Source organism: Moschus berezovskii, chromosome 9, assembly GCF_049115385.1.
Source record: "Moschus berezovskii isolate FMDL1 chromosome 9, NW_MosBer_1.0, whole genome shotgun sequence".
NCBI lineage: Eukaryota > Metazoa > Chordata > Mammalia > Artiodactyla > Moschidae > Moschus > Moschus berezovskii.
In genome coordinates, this window is record NC_142468.1 from 3,078,715 (window position 1) to 3,093,950 (window position 15,236).

Sequence of the window (15,236 nt, forward strand, 5' to 3'; positions counted from 1 at the left end):
CGTCAAAACTTGCACTGTTTTTACCAGTAAGCCCGTTTTTACACTGGATAGCTTCCTCAGGATGTCAGTATATAAAGCAGTAATTATGGCTTCCCTAAACCCTCCAGTGTTCCGAAGGTATGTCAGCAAGACCACGGAGCATTTTCAAAACACTGAACCATATGGCTTACGTGATCACTAGGCAAATAGTACTTTGCGTATTTATGTAGCAGATAGCATTTTATTTAAAAATAACTTCTTCCAAGCTCCAAGTCGCAACCCTTTATCTAATGGCCTGACGTGAGTTAAGCTGGTCTGTGTCCCTTGCTGTTAAGATACGATCTTTGCAGATAAAAGAATCCTATCTTACTCAATTATGTAACCTAGTAATATATGTAAATTGTTAGTGGCTTTTTAAAAGCTGAGATATTTTTAAAGAAATCAGATGAAAAATCAGGAACCACTTAACACTGACGTAAAATATAGACCTTTCTGTTTCATGTAAAACAAATATGGTATCAGTCTACAAAATCTGTTTTGCCTGTCAGGTAAATCTGTATGAGGCCGTATCATACACACTCATCTCAAATACTTACCAAGGACTAAACAGGAAGAGTCACTGTCTAAGGTGGTTTTAGCTGATGTGGCTGCCAGGGGCCTTAGCTGTGGCGCCCGGGCTGAGATGCCCCGAGGCATGTGGGACTCCAGTTCCCAGACCAGGGATCAAAGCTGCGTCCCGTGCACTGGGAGGCGGTTTCTCAGCCCTTAAATGTTGACACTGCTGTATTTCACGTAGTCTAATGCGTCTTTGCATGTAATCTCTTGTTGTATGTTCAGATTTAGTCCAGATTCCCGGTTTCTAGCAGTGGGTTCCAGTGAGAATTCAGTGGATTTTTATGACCTAACACTGGGCCCCACCCTTAACAGAATCAGCTACTGCAAAGACATTCCAAGCTTCGTCATTCAGATGGACTTCTCTGCAGACAGCAGACATCTCCAGGTAAGCACCCACACTGTACTTCTGAATAGTTCTGCTTTTACATGGCTAGTGCTTTTGAAACTCTTGCCTTTCATTCCCTGCCACTGTTCACTGTTTCTGCATAATTCCTTACTGATCTGTTCTTTTTTTTTTTGCTCACAGATTTTTATAGTCACCTTTTAGTCTTAATAATTTTAGAAGTGTAAATCAAGTAGCATTTTGCCAGTATACTATAAACTATTTCTGGATTTTTACTTCTCACATGATGGGATTCTTATTCCATTTTAATATTATGAAAGGTCTCCACTGGTTGCTATAAACGGCATATCTATGAAGTGCCTTCAGGAAAACATCTTATGGATCAGGCTGCCATTGACAGAATTACTTGGGCTACATGGACTAGGTAAATATTCTGTGTATTCAGAAGGGAAGAACTAACTAACTGAAAAGTCAGGAAAATTAGAAAATCCTATTTCTGAACAGCTAGAGCCATCCCCCTAGGGAAAGTAATTGAGTTGTAAGTTTTTGTTACCATCTAAGAGATGTTACTTCTAAGAGAATGATATACTCAGGGTGGGACCCCTCTTGATCAAATATATTTCTGTATCAGTTCTTTTCATTAAAGGAAATCAAAGTTGTGACTTTAAAGATACCATGATATTTCCTTAAGTAGGTTTAATAACAAACAGAAACATGTATTGAGTACTCTTAGGCAATAGTATTATTTCTCTTTCTATAGGAATGTTATTGATAGCAGCTGTTAGAAATGAAACCTTATGAATGGGTTCAAAGTTGCTGGCTGTGGAACAGTTAACCATGAGTAATCATCAATGAAAATGAAAGATGCCATTAAATTCCTATAGCATAAACTTAATTTTTAAAATAGTTCTGTCAGCTCTCGTAAAGTATTAATTGAATTTTTGAAAGATTGTTTAGTCTGTAAACCCTTAAAACTAAAATTTCAAAAAGAAAAAGTGTATGTGTGGGGATTCACATCCCAGGAGAAATTCAGGCTTCCAGGTAATGCCTTTTCGTAATTTATTCTTATATCTAAATAAGGTAATTAGGTACTTAGAGACTAATTACCATGAAACTTTTTCAGTATGGTAAACCTGTGTTTGCAGTGGTGGGTTTTTTCCTTTTCCTTCTCTGTAGTATTCTAGGAGATGAAGTTATGGGGATCTGGTCCAGACACGCTGAGAAAGCAGATGTCAACTGTGCCTGTGTGTCTCATTCAGGAATCAGCCTGGTAACAGGAGATGACTTTGGCATGGTTAAGTTATTTGACTTCCCATGTCCTGAAAAATTTGTAAGTTTATCTTGGGTTTAGTATTTTATGTAACTTTACCCCCAATTTACTTTTAATCATTAGTACATTTTCCCAATAACATGTGCTAAAATATATTGTCATCTCATGATTTGAAAATATTTTGAAATTTGTGATTCTAAACTTTTTTCCAAACTTCCTAAATCCATTACTGTGAAATAAAAGCGGTTAGAAATCATCTCCCCTTGCCCTCAAAAGTCCGGAGAAGGCACTGGCAAGCCACTCCAGTACTCTTGCCTAGAAAATCCCATGGATGGAGGAGCCTGGTGGGCTGCAGTCCGTGGGGTCGCTAAGGGTCGGACACGACTGAGCGACTTCACTTTCACTTTTCACTTTCACACATTGGAGAAGGAAATGGCAACCCACTCCACTATTCTTGCCTGGACAATCCCAGGGACGGGGGAGCCTGGTGGGCTTCTGTCTATGGGGTCACACAGAGTCGGACACGACTGAAGTGACTCAGCAGCAGCAGCAGCCCTCAAAAGTCATGCCATCTTCTCAAACTATCCTAACAAAGCTGCACTCAGCCTTTTACCAGACCTTTAATCCATCTGTTACCAAACTGCAGATGCTTTTCAACGCAGACCCATCCTCTGGAAAAGCGTTTAATCAGTGGCTGTGGTCCAGACTGCTCGCTCCAGTCTTTGTGATGGAGACAGTGGTTCCTGATAGAAAGCTTTGACGTCTGTGTTTATCACACACGCTGAGCCTTGTTCTTCGTTACTTTTTAGGCAAAACACAAAAGGTTCTTGGGTCATTCAGCCCACGTGGCAAACATTCGATTCACCAGTGGCGACCGACATGTCATCAGTGCTGGCGGTGACGACTGCAGGTTGGTACCTTTCTCAGCCCAAGATAGGCCAGCTGACTAGTGAAGAGCTTTCACATCACTAATCCTGACAGACTCACTGTATGGACTCAGCTAGTCAACCGCGTAATAAGGCAGCAGAACCAGACGGCGCCTTGCAGTCGCATACTGTGTACACAGAGAATAAAAGCATAGAAAAGTTTTATACATGTGTGAACTGAAAGCTTAATTGAAAAACAGACTGTTCTGAGAATCTAGAAATATCATGAACTCACTGCTGTTTTTTCTGATTGCAGTTTATTTGTCTGGAAATGTGTACATATGCCTCACTGAAAGATACGGATGCTGACAAGACTGTAAATTAACAGCCTTGAGAATTAACAGCAGGACTACAGAAGCGGAAAAAATAATCAGAACCAAGCCCTGCACGGTCCCGTGGTGCTAACTTAAGATTGGAACAGGGGTAAATGCCCAAACTTGTCAAAATGAAGAGTGATTGGCTCAAAATATCTGTAATATGCACGAGATAACTGTCCATAATCTACACACTGCCAGGCAATCCCATGTCAAGAGAGGATTAAGTGAACTGATGGTGACAGCCAGCCCCCATTCTGGGGAGTGCGCAAATCTGGCAGACCTGCTGGGGAGGTTTGGGAGACAGAGGTCCTCAAAAAAACGAACCAAAACCTCAAAAACCCAACTTGGATAATTTTCATCCTCTTTTTTAGCAAAACTTTTTTTTGAATTTTTATTTTCAAGATTCAACTGTTGAGTATTTTATCCTTGCATTTACATATACCATCACCCTAAAGGGTCACAGTTTTTAAAAGGCAAATATTATTTTCCCTAAGAAAACATACACAAGGTCTCCTGGAAAATGTAATGCTTCCTCAGCGTTAATCAAGTCCCGCTTATGAAGGACATTTTTTTCCTGAAAGTTTTAAATTCAAGAACAAATCCAAAGTCAGTAGTATATGATCACTACATTTTCATGTTTGAGCTGTCACCTTATGTTCAGAATTTGTCTCTGTAACTGAAACAGTAAAACATGATTATAGCATCATTGATGGAAAAGTATGATAATAATTTCCAGTGATGTACAGTTTAAGGTTTTAGACAGTAGTACTATTTAACTGGAAGAGAATGTGGAGTATTTAAAGATGCAGTCTAATAGAAACATTTACTTAACATGTAAACTAAAGCATTAAATTCACAAAGTTACACAATTTAGTAACTCTTGAAATAAAATTTTTATACCCTTTTTTTCTATGGAAAAATTTGTTTAATGTATGCCACCCCATAGGCTGACTTCCAAAAGGAATGACTATCAGTCCACTTATAGAGCTTGTCTATAACAATTCTTTCTTGGTGGACTGGGGCTGAACTCTTAGACCTTTACTCCTGTTCACTTTAGACGCTGCCAAAGATCAGTATTTGCATTCGGGAACTTCCTATTTAGCTTATCTGTGGTTTCCTGAAGACTGGAAATTATGCTGACTGCTATTTAAAAATATATTTTTCTAAGTATGAAGAAGTTTAAGATGCTGTATTGGTCCTATGAATTTTTAGTTTCATGTGTTAATTATCTTTGTAGTGTAATAGACCTTTTGAGGTTTCTGGTTATCTGTTTTCTGTGTCCAACACCCTGTAAATATTAAAACCAGAAAAGGCCAAGTTACATCATGGAAGCCCAACCAGTGACTGAACCTGGTCAGTTTTAGAGCTCTGAACAGCTGTGTCTGAAGGACTGACAGGTGTTCGTTTAAGAAGCTTGAAACACTAAGATCATTTTTTTTCATTTTCATGTCAATGGATTCTCCTAAATTAAGCCCAGGTTGATGAAACACTAATATTGAAAGCTTCTATTCATGTATACTATAAAGGAGCAGCTAATAAGTTAAAGCTAAAAATTCCCCTGAACCACACTCCCCCTCTATTTGAGGCGGTTGCAGCTTCAAATGTTCCTTGGGTCAAGTTTACCTGCTTTTGGCTAAAGGGAAATTCCAGTCTCGTTATAGCGCGGGTAGAAACTCTTTGGCCGTAATCAGCGAACCACATAGGGTGAACCTGCTTCCCCCGCGTTGTCCATCGGCCTTAATCCCTGCTGTCCGTGTCTTGACGTGGTCCCGCTAAGTTTAGTCGTCACCCCACAGCCGCCGTCCTTACGCCAGCCATCAACAGAAGCAAGGTGAACAGCCGTGACAGGCCGTGTGGATCACCCCGATTATTTTCTAACCCAGAGGGTTGTTTCCGTGTGCAGTACCTGACTGAGCTCCCCAATTTGTAACCTGAGCCCTCCCCTGGCACCACTGGCCTCCTCTCCGTAGGCAAACGCATGTCCAAACACCCTGGTGCCACTCACGGCCACCTCTGTTCCCTTCGTTTTCTGTGAACTTTTTTGATGGTGGTTCATTTTGGACCAAGTTATAATGAACCTTTGCCTGCCCATAAACCATAGCAACTGAAAGATGAAACTCTTACTGCGTCTCCAGGCTGTGTCTATTAAATAGGAAAAAATCTGATTTCACCATATTATTTCTGCATAAAATGGTTGAACTAAATCACTTGAGCCCTTGTTTCCCGCTTACATTCTTTACAATGAAATTCTGAGAATACAAATATACTCCGTTTATGAGCACTGATACTAAAAGTCTGTTTAAATTTCTGTAAGTACAATTTAAAACAGATTTCTTCTGCAGAAATAAAGCATCTCAAGTAAGTCAGCACTCAAATGAACAAGTACCTTAGATTCGGTGGAGTAAACCTTAGAATGAAGGGGAATCGTCATTTCACCCAAGGCCAATGGCACGGTAGCTTCATGAATGCCCCTGTGTTCACCGTCTTGCTTGTTCTAATGTTTCAAGTCTTATAAGCACAGCAAAGTGCAACTTAAAAGATGGTTTAATAACTGGTTAATTCTTTCTTCCAACAGCAAAGATATGGCCACAGGGAGCAGGTTTTAGCATCTGAAACATGGACTTTTACACACATGTAGTTTTATTATCCCTTGGATGTATGACTAATAAGCATGTCAAAAAACTTTTTTTTTATATAGTTTAATTTGGTCCTTAGAATATTTTGATCTTTACTATCCTTTTTGCATTAACTCTTTTTTTCTAACCAACTTTTAGCTTTAATTTTTAAAAAACTACATTGTCTTTAAAAATCAGTTATCTGTTATTTAATTCTAAAGCATTTGACACTTCTTGCCTTAACAATTTTAAAACCACACACACAAAAACTCTGTATTTTCATTCAATATCCCAAAAGTTTAGTCCTATTTTGCAGTTTACCCATCTGATCTCTGTAATTATATGGTCTGTCATTTAAAATATACTATTTAAATCTAATTTTTACATTTACAAAATTATCTTCAGTAATGTATTTTCTGTGGAGTTATTTCTGAGAATGTTATTTTTCAGAACGTGTGAATATGTATGTATAGCTATAATCTTGTGAGTTTAAAGTTTGTTCTGATACCTTATGTATATACTTATAAAAATTTTTTGTATAATTTTGTGATAACGTAGATCCCCAAAATACTTATTTAAAAAGCATACGTTAACAGTAAATGAAAGCATTTTAAGGAACTGTTCCTATTTTTTGCGTTTGCCGTTCCAACTATGTTCACCCTACACACCCCACCTCACTCATCCTTTCTCAGAAAGCAAGGGAGTAGATATTTTGGGAACCATTTACCAAAGCAGTACGCAACTCAAAAAGCTTTTACAGTCATGCTTTTCAGACTAAATTCACTTTAAAGAGTAGGACTGAATAACTGTTTTATGCCACCTCAGCACTTTGGGCCACTCCTGTTTTCTGGGGAGTCAAAACGTGAAAGCAGCCGTCCAACTTCTGGAATAAGGGCCCTCCCCTCATACAGCACCCTACACACAGCACTGCTGGGGCCTCAGCTGGACCATCAGCTCCAACAGTGATGTAAATTCTGACACTTGAACACAGCAGTGTACAAACATGCCTGAAATGTTTTAATAGATTTCAGCTTTTCCTTAAACTGTCTTTCCATAGTCAAAACAAAACAACAAAAAAAGACCCAATGTTAAAATCACTTAATAAACTTACAAACTTGAAAAATTAGACACTTCAGATAGGCAATAAACTTCATATTATGAAAGCAATATATTCCAAGCTTCAAAGATTTGACAAATTCTGTAGAATGTCTTTCATCAGTAGATGGAAACTTTCAAACGCCACAGTCTTCTGTCAGGTAGGACTGGGTGTCATTCACTGAATAAACAAAACCAAAAGTTTTTCAATTAACTGCTTTAATTAATGTCAATAGAAGTTGAGTACTTTCAGACAATATTTGCTGTACAGATTACAATATAAAGATAAAATCTGTAAAAGAATAAATTATATAAGGTACATAAAACATACTAAAATATGCATTTAAATGTAAGGGTCACAGTAAAAATATTTTGAAACTTAATTTCAGTGTTTAATAATGTCTAAGAAAACTGATGTGAAAATTTGTAATTTGATGGCCTTAAGTTCACATAGAGTGTGTTCAGAAGTTAAAGTCTGAGGCAAGCAAGCAATTGCTGAATGAAACAAAATTTGGTTTATGTAGTAAATTATTTTGCCAAAGACCCTTCATTGAACAGCAGACAAAAAGTGATGCTTCCCCCAAATTTATATGCTTACAAATTTAAGGAAGTGTTATATATACTAGAAAAGCATTTGAAATGACATTAGAAAAACGACTTCTACCCTTTACCTGGTCTGAGGTCGAATCCATTTCAAGGCATGCCGCGGTGGTACAGTAACGGCGGGGTGGTAGAACGCGCAGTCAGGTCGTGTACACTGAGTGTTAAATCTGCAGTGCTGAGGGCAGAGAGCAGTTTCAGCAGCGTCCGCAGAGCCGGCGCCGAGACCCACAGCAGCCTGGGGCGGCCACCGGCCCACGAGAGCAGTAGGCACAGGCCGCTCCCCTTTACCTCAATACCGCGGAAGCCCTCAGACAGGGGCCCCCACCAACACACAGTCCTAATCGAAGAGGAACAAGCTACACTTCCACAGGAACCTGAGCATGTAACAGAGTCCCTCTCACCCGTGTAATAACCACTTGCCCATCCTGCCCGGCATCCCCCCATTCCCACCCTCATCTGTGTCCAGCCACAGCTGGGGAACTACGGCCGCTAGGCTGCTGTGTCAAAGAGAAGGTGATTCATGCCGAGCAGCCAGACAGCTGGAGACACATCAACCAACCTCTAGCGCAGACAGTTAGAACCACGGACACACGTATGGAGTAAGGATGGCATCATTAAGTACTACTGGACCTCAGGATCCAGTCTGGCATGAGGGTGGGGAGGGGGACACACATTCGGGGCAAAGAGGAGCGGAACCCGGGAGCGTCCCTCACCCGGCAGGGGAGGCTGCTGTGCTGGACCGCTCAGTGGTGTCCTACTCTCGGCGACCCCACTGACTGCAGCCCGCCAGGCTCCTCTGCCCATGGGATTCTCCAGGCAAGAATACTGCAGTGGGTTGCCATGCCCTCCTCCAGGGGGTCTTCCTGACCCAGGGATGGAACCCGGGTCTCCTGCTTGGCAAGTGGATTCTTTACCGTCTGAGCCACTAGAGATGCCCATGGGAGATTAGTCTACTAACATTAAACCGGTTCAGACAACTTGGCCTAGCGGGCCACACACAGGCTCAGGGACAGCTAGGGAATAATTTAAAGGTCTTAAAAACCATGAAGTTAACTCTTAACAAAAAAGTTAAACTGGGAAAGAAAAATTAAAAAAAAGAAGACAATATAGTTTCCTAGTGAACAAGCTGCCACTAACTTCCTTTTTGGGAAGGTGGCAGTCCTTACTTTCGGATGATAGAAGGGACACTCCATTTTCTTGCACGCTGGGAAGTAGCGGCACAGCTGGCCACTGGAAGACGGTGCTGGCGCTGCGACTGCGGACAGAGCGGAGATTCGGCAAAATGATGTTTAGTGCGGTCTGTGGATGTTTTTACGGGAACTACTTTAAAAAAGGGACATTTATAACATTCACTACTCAAGGTACAATACTTCAGAATGCTATAAGAATGGACATACCTGTTCTGTAAAACTAATTAACTGATTCTTACACAATGATCTCTAAAACTATTTCTTTTTAATTCAGTTTACAGTCACAAAACTTTCCCCTCTTCACTCAAATGCAGAAGTGCCGTCACTGACCTGGTTTTGGAGGCAGTCCTGGGGTTCTTCGGCTCATGTGAGTGAAGGGACAGTCTGGTTTAGTACATTTTGCATCATATTTACAATTTGGATGAACAAACAGACACTTCTCAGCAAATTTACAATTGGGAAAGGCTCTATAAAACAAAACGTATTATGCACATTTAATCTCTCAAATACATGGTTTTTTGTAGAGATGGTCCATTGTACTCTTAATTCCATTACTAGTTTTGAGAAACACTGAAGTAACAAGAAAATAAAAAGCAAACTCCCATTTCTAAATGATGCCAGATATCAAAACAGGACACAAATGCCTGTTTCAAAGCCTGGGGGAATAACAGACTTTCATCTCAAGCCAAGTCACCATGAAAGGTAGAAGTGTTTCTTGTGACAGGAAGAGACACCGTTTATTCTGTAACTGAGGTCTCTGTAACATTTTATGCAACTGGGTGTTTGCTACCACCAGTGCGTTCTAGCAAAACTCTGTTAGCCATTGGCCTGCTTCATCTTATACTCCAAGGCCAAACCTGTCTGTTACTCCTTCAATGTACAGAATCCCCAAAGAAACCCAGAAGTTTCAGTATCTCGAGAGGCACAGAGGCGACCCCTGCTGCCTCGCCCTCAGACGACACCAGTGTGTGCTGTCCTGGAGGGCACACAAGTGCCCCTGCTGCACGCAGTTACAAAGCTCACGCCTGGTCAAGGCAAAGAGCCAACAGAAGGAAGCTCTCCTAAGGAAGTGACCTGAAAGCCAGGAGCGAGCTGCTGTGACTCACTTGCAAGGTGACACGGGGTGATGGTAAGCACACTCGTCCCCGTTCTTGCAGGCAGGCCAGTACTTGCAGCGCTCCAGCAGTTTCTCCGGCTTCTGCGCCACGCTCAGCTCGCTCATCTCAGCTACAAAGGGGAATGAATTAAAAGTCTTTTAACCAATTCAGGACATGACACCTTTTGTAAACTTCCCTCAACACCCTTAAAAGCTTATGTTCTTCTATGTCTACAGTTACACAAAACAAATGATTCCAAATAACACAACTAGAATCTAACAAAAGACTAGGATACAGACTACAGTGTTCTCACTGCAAAGAAGAAAGTGGACAGGGACGCTCAACAAAAGTCAGTTCTCCCCAAAGAAGTCCAATTCTCAAAATTATTTTAGCTGAATGACGATTGAGAGAGAAAAGTGTCAACTAGGGAACCAACAAAATGAAATGGGAGCTGAGAACACAAGGTGATAAAAGTGTGAAGGATTCTCATATTCAGGTCAAGACGCCCAGCGTCTAAAAACGAGTGTTCCCACTCGCCGAGGCACGTGGTTTTCTAGGTACAGGTGATAAATTCACATCAATGGACAAAGGGAAGAAAAGATTTTGCCTAAAGAGTCACAAATGTCATGACCTTACAGGGGCCCAGAGGATCACTTAACAGGTCAGAGTGAGGCTGTCCAGATGTAAGGTGACCCAATGGCAGAAAGCCTCAAGGAGGAAACCTGCTCAGAAGAGTGGCCTGGAGAGCACACGTGTGAGCCCGAGGTGCTCACCACCCCATCTCACGGGGCAGGTCAAACACCATCCACAATGCCGACGTCAGAAAACGGCACTCGTGCCACCAGACTGCCGCCCGACTCAGGATGCAAACACCTTTCTGTCTGGGATCTAAACTCTATTTTTGGGCTGAGCTGTGCGACACGTGGGATCTCAGCTCCCCGACCAGGGAGGGAACCCAGGCCCCTGCAGTGGGAGCTGGGAGTCCTAACGACTGGACAGTCAGTGAAGTCCCCTATGACACCCAATTTTTAAATGACAGCAACTAACCAAAACTTAAAACACAGAATAAACCACGTAACACCTGAAGACCATATTGAGACGTCAGTTACTAACCCAAGACACCCTAGGAAAAAAAAAAGAACCAAGGGTCTTACTAACAAATCTCTTATTCTTGTTTATGAGAGCAAACAGCACTTCAACCACACCACCGAGTCCTCCTGCAGCTCAAACCTGGCTCTGTTGCTGGCCGGTTGAGCTGGACACTCTGGACGTGTGTTCCAACATCTCTGAATGCCTGTTTCCTCATCTAAACCAAGAGAAACTGTCCTCCTTAGAGCTTTGTGATTCCATGGGAACAAGGCTGTAGCACAGGCAATCAATCAAAGGCAGTCCCACAGCCAGTGACGAGTACTTCCTGTTCCAGTGCGCCCACCTCCGTCTTCATGAAATGAACACGGCACCCAGCCCAGCCCTGAAGCCCACCACAAGCACCCCCGGAGCTGCCAAGACCGCGTCCACGCGCCTTTAAACACAGTAACGGTCACTGTCTAGCTCGAGGATAGAAGAGTATCCTTAGTCTCAAATTACGATGGTCTGGAAGGAGGGGTTTCCTCCAATTGTAAGGTTTTTTTTTTTGATGTGTAATTCCTGCAGAGAAAATGTGTTTCACCTTCCTCTCCTAAAGAACATACTTTAAACTCTGGCATATACATGAGAAACCAGGCCAAGTGAAAGACATTAACAGAAGACTCAAGAGCAGGGTATTCTTGAAAATGGAGTAAAGTAGCTACTTGACAGATCTCAGAAGCAATACTAAAAAAGTTACACTGTACAAGGAAACTATCTTTCTGATGAAAAAATGCCGTCATATATACACAAAGTTCACAACTCTGGTTTTCACTAACGTTTACTTCATAAGCTATCAACACTCTTCCTGTTTAAGTTTTAAGAGGCAAATTCACTTTTTATTGCAAAGTATAAAATCTGGCCTGCCGTGAAAGGCCAGCCAGAGTGGTTTAAAACAGACGCTGCAATTGGTGGCATCCTTGAAACACTGAACAGAAAAGCAACTAACGAGTGTCAAACCCCCACCTGGGTGGAGAGAGCAGGCAAGATGAGAGCCTCCTGATGGGGTCCTCTCGGCCTCCCTGCGTCCCCCGCTGCAGAGCTCCGTCTGTGAGCAGCAGCAAGAAACTGAGAGGCCCGAGTCACAGCCGTGAGGAAGGTGGCTCCCCATCACCACAGGCGTCTCCCTGATGGCCACAGCACCACGCAGCCTGAGTGACAGCTCCCGCTACCAGGAGGGCCACTGCCATGGCGCACACACCAATGCAGCTGCACACGCATATCTACGTTTAAACAAATTAGACCCGAAACTGCGTTTCTCACGTGGCTCAGGGTGAAGAATCCGCGTGCCAGTGCAGGGGACACCAGTGCCATCCCCGGGCTGGGAAGACTCCCTGGAGGAGGGCATGGCGACCCACTCAAGGATTCTTGCCTAGAGAATCCCATGGGCAGAGGTGCCTAGTGGGCTACAGTCCATGGGGTCGCAGAGTAAGACATGACTTGGCAACTAAAGAAGACCCTAAGGTACCAAAAATTAAACTACCAAACTGAAATCCAAAGTACTAAAAACACTGGAATCTTCTCATATTTTAAACAAAATATACGGAGTCAAGAAATCTGAACTGCCTGACAACTGAAGTTCTTATCACCTCCGTTATTAACACTTACAATTTTTCTCCCTTTGAAAGAAAAGTCAAGATTTTACAACTCACTCCACCAATCAAAACTGATTCATAGCAGTCCACTCTGTTCAAGATAATAGCAGTATGTCCTTCGCTCACTGACGATCTGCCCCGAAAGGCTATTGTATTTTTAGTGACTAAAAGAGGTATTTAATACATTTTTGTATCTCTAACAAGAAGAGGATTACTGTGGGAACTCTCAGGACCCGTTACTGCTTTTTCTTTGATGCTCTTCATATTTAATATTCAGTAATGTCTCCCTTACCAATGAAGGTGTTCCTAAAATCTGTATAAGCTGTGGGGAATATGACTGGTATTCACTATCAAGAATGAAAACGCTCAAGGCACCACACTGGCCACTGATTTCCAGTGAGAGAAGCGTTGCTAAGAAAGCGTTCTTCTGCCTAAAATCACATCACTGTTGGAACTAAGTTCATCCCTACTACTATGTTTCTGTATTAATTTAAACAAAAGGTTTTTTCCTAAACCTCCAAGAAGTACTTTGAAGTATCAGATAAGAAACTCCTTTCAAGGGAATTTCACTGAAGTAGAAATAACATCAAAATCCAAATAGAGTTTTCTGTCAAGTTAATTACTAATTACAAGAGTAACCAACTACTGCTGGTTCAAGGGGAATATAACAAATATAGTTTCTAAACAGGAAAAAAAGGGTAAACAAGGCACCAAGCAAGAATTCATCCTTTAACAAGCATCACGGAGGTGTTTGTTGGCCTCCATAGTGGAACTCCAGTTTAGCACACACAAAGGACAAACAGTTTCAAATTCAACTGGCCATTTTGTCTGAAGACGTATAAAGGCCACTACCAAATTATAGATAAAAGACCTCCAGCCAATATTCATTCGAGGTAGAGACACACGGCAAAGACGTCCTTCACGACGCCAGCACCCTGAGAGGGCGGGCTGAGCCCCCACACACCGTTTGCAAAGCTACCATCTGGGTCCTCAAGCTGCCTGCTCAGCACGTGCAGCTGCTGCGGGTGTGGGAGGCCCGCGAGTCCCCCGGGGGAGGCTGCAGGGTGCTGTGCGGGTCTCACTCCTTCAGAGCACATGTCCTCCTCTTGATCTGACATGTATCCTGGGGGGCTGGGGACACCATCCAGCGTCACTATAAACTTGGGACTCGCAGGTTTATCTGGTTGTACAAGATCTCTGCCAGACAGATAGAAAATACCACAGAATTAGGGAAACGCACAAAAAGTCGAGCCTCCTACAGCGCTCTTCAAAACACTACCACTGCCTTGACTGGTCTGCGGTTTCTTCACTAACAAGCAAGCCTTGACAGGACTCCCAGGGACGACTAGTGGATTCCTGCTCACACACGCTGACTAGGGCCAATCACTGTGGCGTCGACACCAGCCCTTCAGGCTGCCCTCGGGGCACTCTCCCTCAGCCCTGACCCCGGCACCCACTGGACCCTCACAGGGTCATGTGGAAACAAATGGAAAAGTCAGCATCTATGCTCAGAACACAAGAGCCAGCCGTTTTATACTTACACGAAGTCTATTAACTCTACGTTTGTTTCCTTACAGAACATTCAGTCCATTATCTACGGCAATAATCACCCCAACCCAATCTGCTAACTCTCTGATGAGATGTCCTAATTCTCTTTTAAAATTTCATTTCCTGGATGTACATAAAGAAAATAATCTTATTAAAAGAGCTAAATCATATACTGACTTATTTGTATGATAATAGATTTCTGAATAAGAAGATGAACTGAAATTTCTGAAAACTGGGTGTGCTTTATGATGCACGGCCTAACTTCTCAATCAATAGAGCCACTACACTAGGGGCCAGGATGGGCGGGAGGGAGCTGGGCACTAGCGGTTAGCCTCCACTATCTATCAACACAGATTAGCTACGCAGAAAAAAGAAGCCGTCTACCGTGTCTGCATAAGGTGTCCTGAAAGGACCCGCAGGGCATCTGCAGTCTTCATCCCCGACTCCTGGTGTGGTGCCACTACTAGCTCCTCAGACAGCTTTGGCTTCTTCAGAATAAATGATCTGGTGTCTGCATGGACCATGGACTCCATGTCATAGTAATCTGAGCCAAAAAGATTGGCCACAAATGTTTACTTTTGAATATATCTTGCATTCCCAACATCACACACGTGAGAAGAATGTCAATCCTTTATATATTTCTAATTATTTTAAAGGAAAATTACAATGGTTCTACTTAGGAATAAGGCTGCAATTCTATGCCAAACATCTTTTCAAAGAAGTCAAGCATTCCTTTTGCTCATATAGCATATTACCAAGGCATTCTAGTGAACTTCCTGCCTACAGCATAGAAAGGTTCTTCCATGAGGCACCGAATGAGATGGTAACAATACAAAGTACAACAATATTTTCTAGAAACAAAGAACACAGACTCCTAATGTGCCCTAGAATCAAGATACAGAGGCTGCTTTTAAAAAA

General features: G+C 42.3%; 2 protein-coding genes across 18 annotated transcripts in view; one reads left to right on the forward strand and one right to left on the reverse strand.

Moving 5' to 3' along the window:
* The window catches only part of EML5 (EMAP like 5), a 154,284-nt gene extending 150,246 nt beyond the window's left edge, over positions 1-4,038 (forward strand). For 3 of the 10 annotated variants that reach the window (XM_088839393.1, XM_088839396.1, XM_055436544.2), the window contains 4 exons: positions 817-979; positions 1,258-1,361; positions 2,114-2,267; positions 3,017-3,288. In XM_088839393.1, the coding sequence (XP_088695519.1) occupies positions 817-979; positions 1,258-1,361; positions 2,114-2,267; positions 3,017-3,157 (562 nt within the window). In that variant the 3' untranslated portion in view covers positions 3,158-3,288. Of the gene's footprint in view, positions 1-816; positions 980-1,257; positions 1,362-2,113; positions 2,268-3,016; positions 3,290-3,389 lie in introns of those variants that run through there. The other 7 variants (XM_088839397.1, XM_055436542.2, XM_088839394.1 and 4 more) reach the window with 6 other exon arrangements.
* A 3,023-nt stretch (positions 4,039-7,061) lies between these two features.
* Positions 7,062-15,236, reverse strand: part of ZC3H14 (zinc finger CCCH-type containing 14) — a 40,066-nt gene continuing 31,891 nt past the window's right edge. For 4 of the 8 annotated variants that reach the window (XM_055436554.2, XM_055436552.2, XM_055436555.2 and 1 more), the window contains 7 exons: positions 14,703-14,862; positions 13,735-13,967; positions 10,060-10,180; positions 9,284-9,420; positions 8,930-9,018; positions 7,832-7,938; positions 7,062-7,341 (listed from right to left, as the gene is read on the reverse strand). In XM_055436554.2, the coding sequence (XP_055292529.1) occupies positions 7,335-7,341; positions 7,832-7,938; positions 8,930-9,018; positions 9,284-9,420; positions 10,060-10,180; positions 13,735-13,967; positions 14,703-14,862 (854 nt within the window). In that variant the 3' untranslated portion in view covers positions 7,062-7,334. The remainder of the gene's footprint in view (positions 7,342-7,831; positions 7,939-8,929; positions 9,019-9,283; positions 9,421-10,059; positions 10,181-13,734; positions 13,968-14,702; positions 14,863-15,236) is intronic. The other 4 variants (XM_055436558.2, XM_055436556.2, XM_055436560.2 and 1 more) reach the window with 1 other exon arrangement.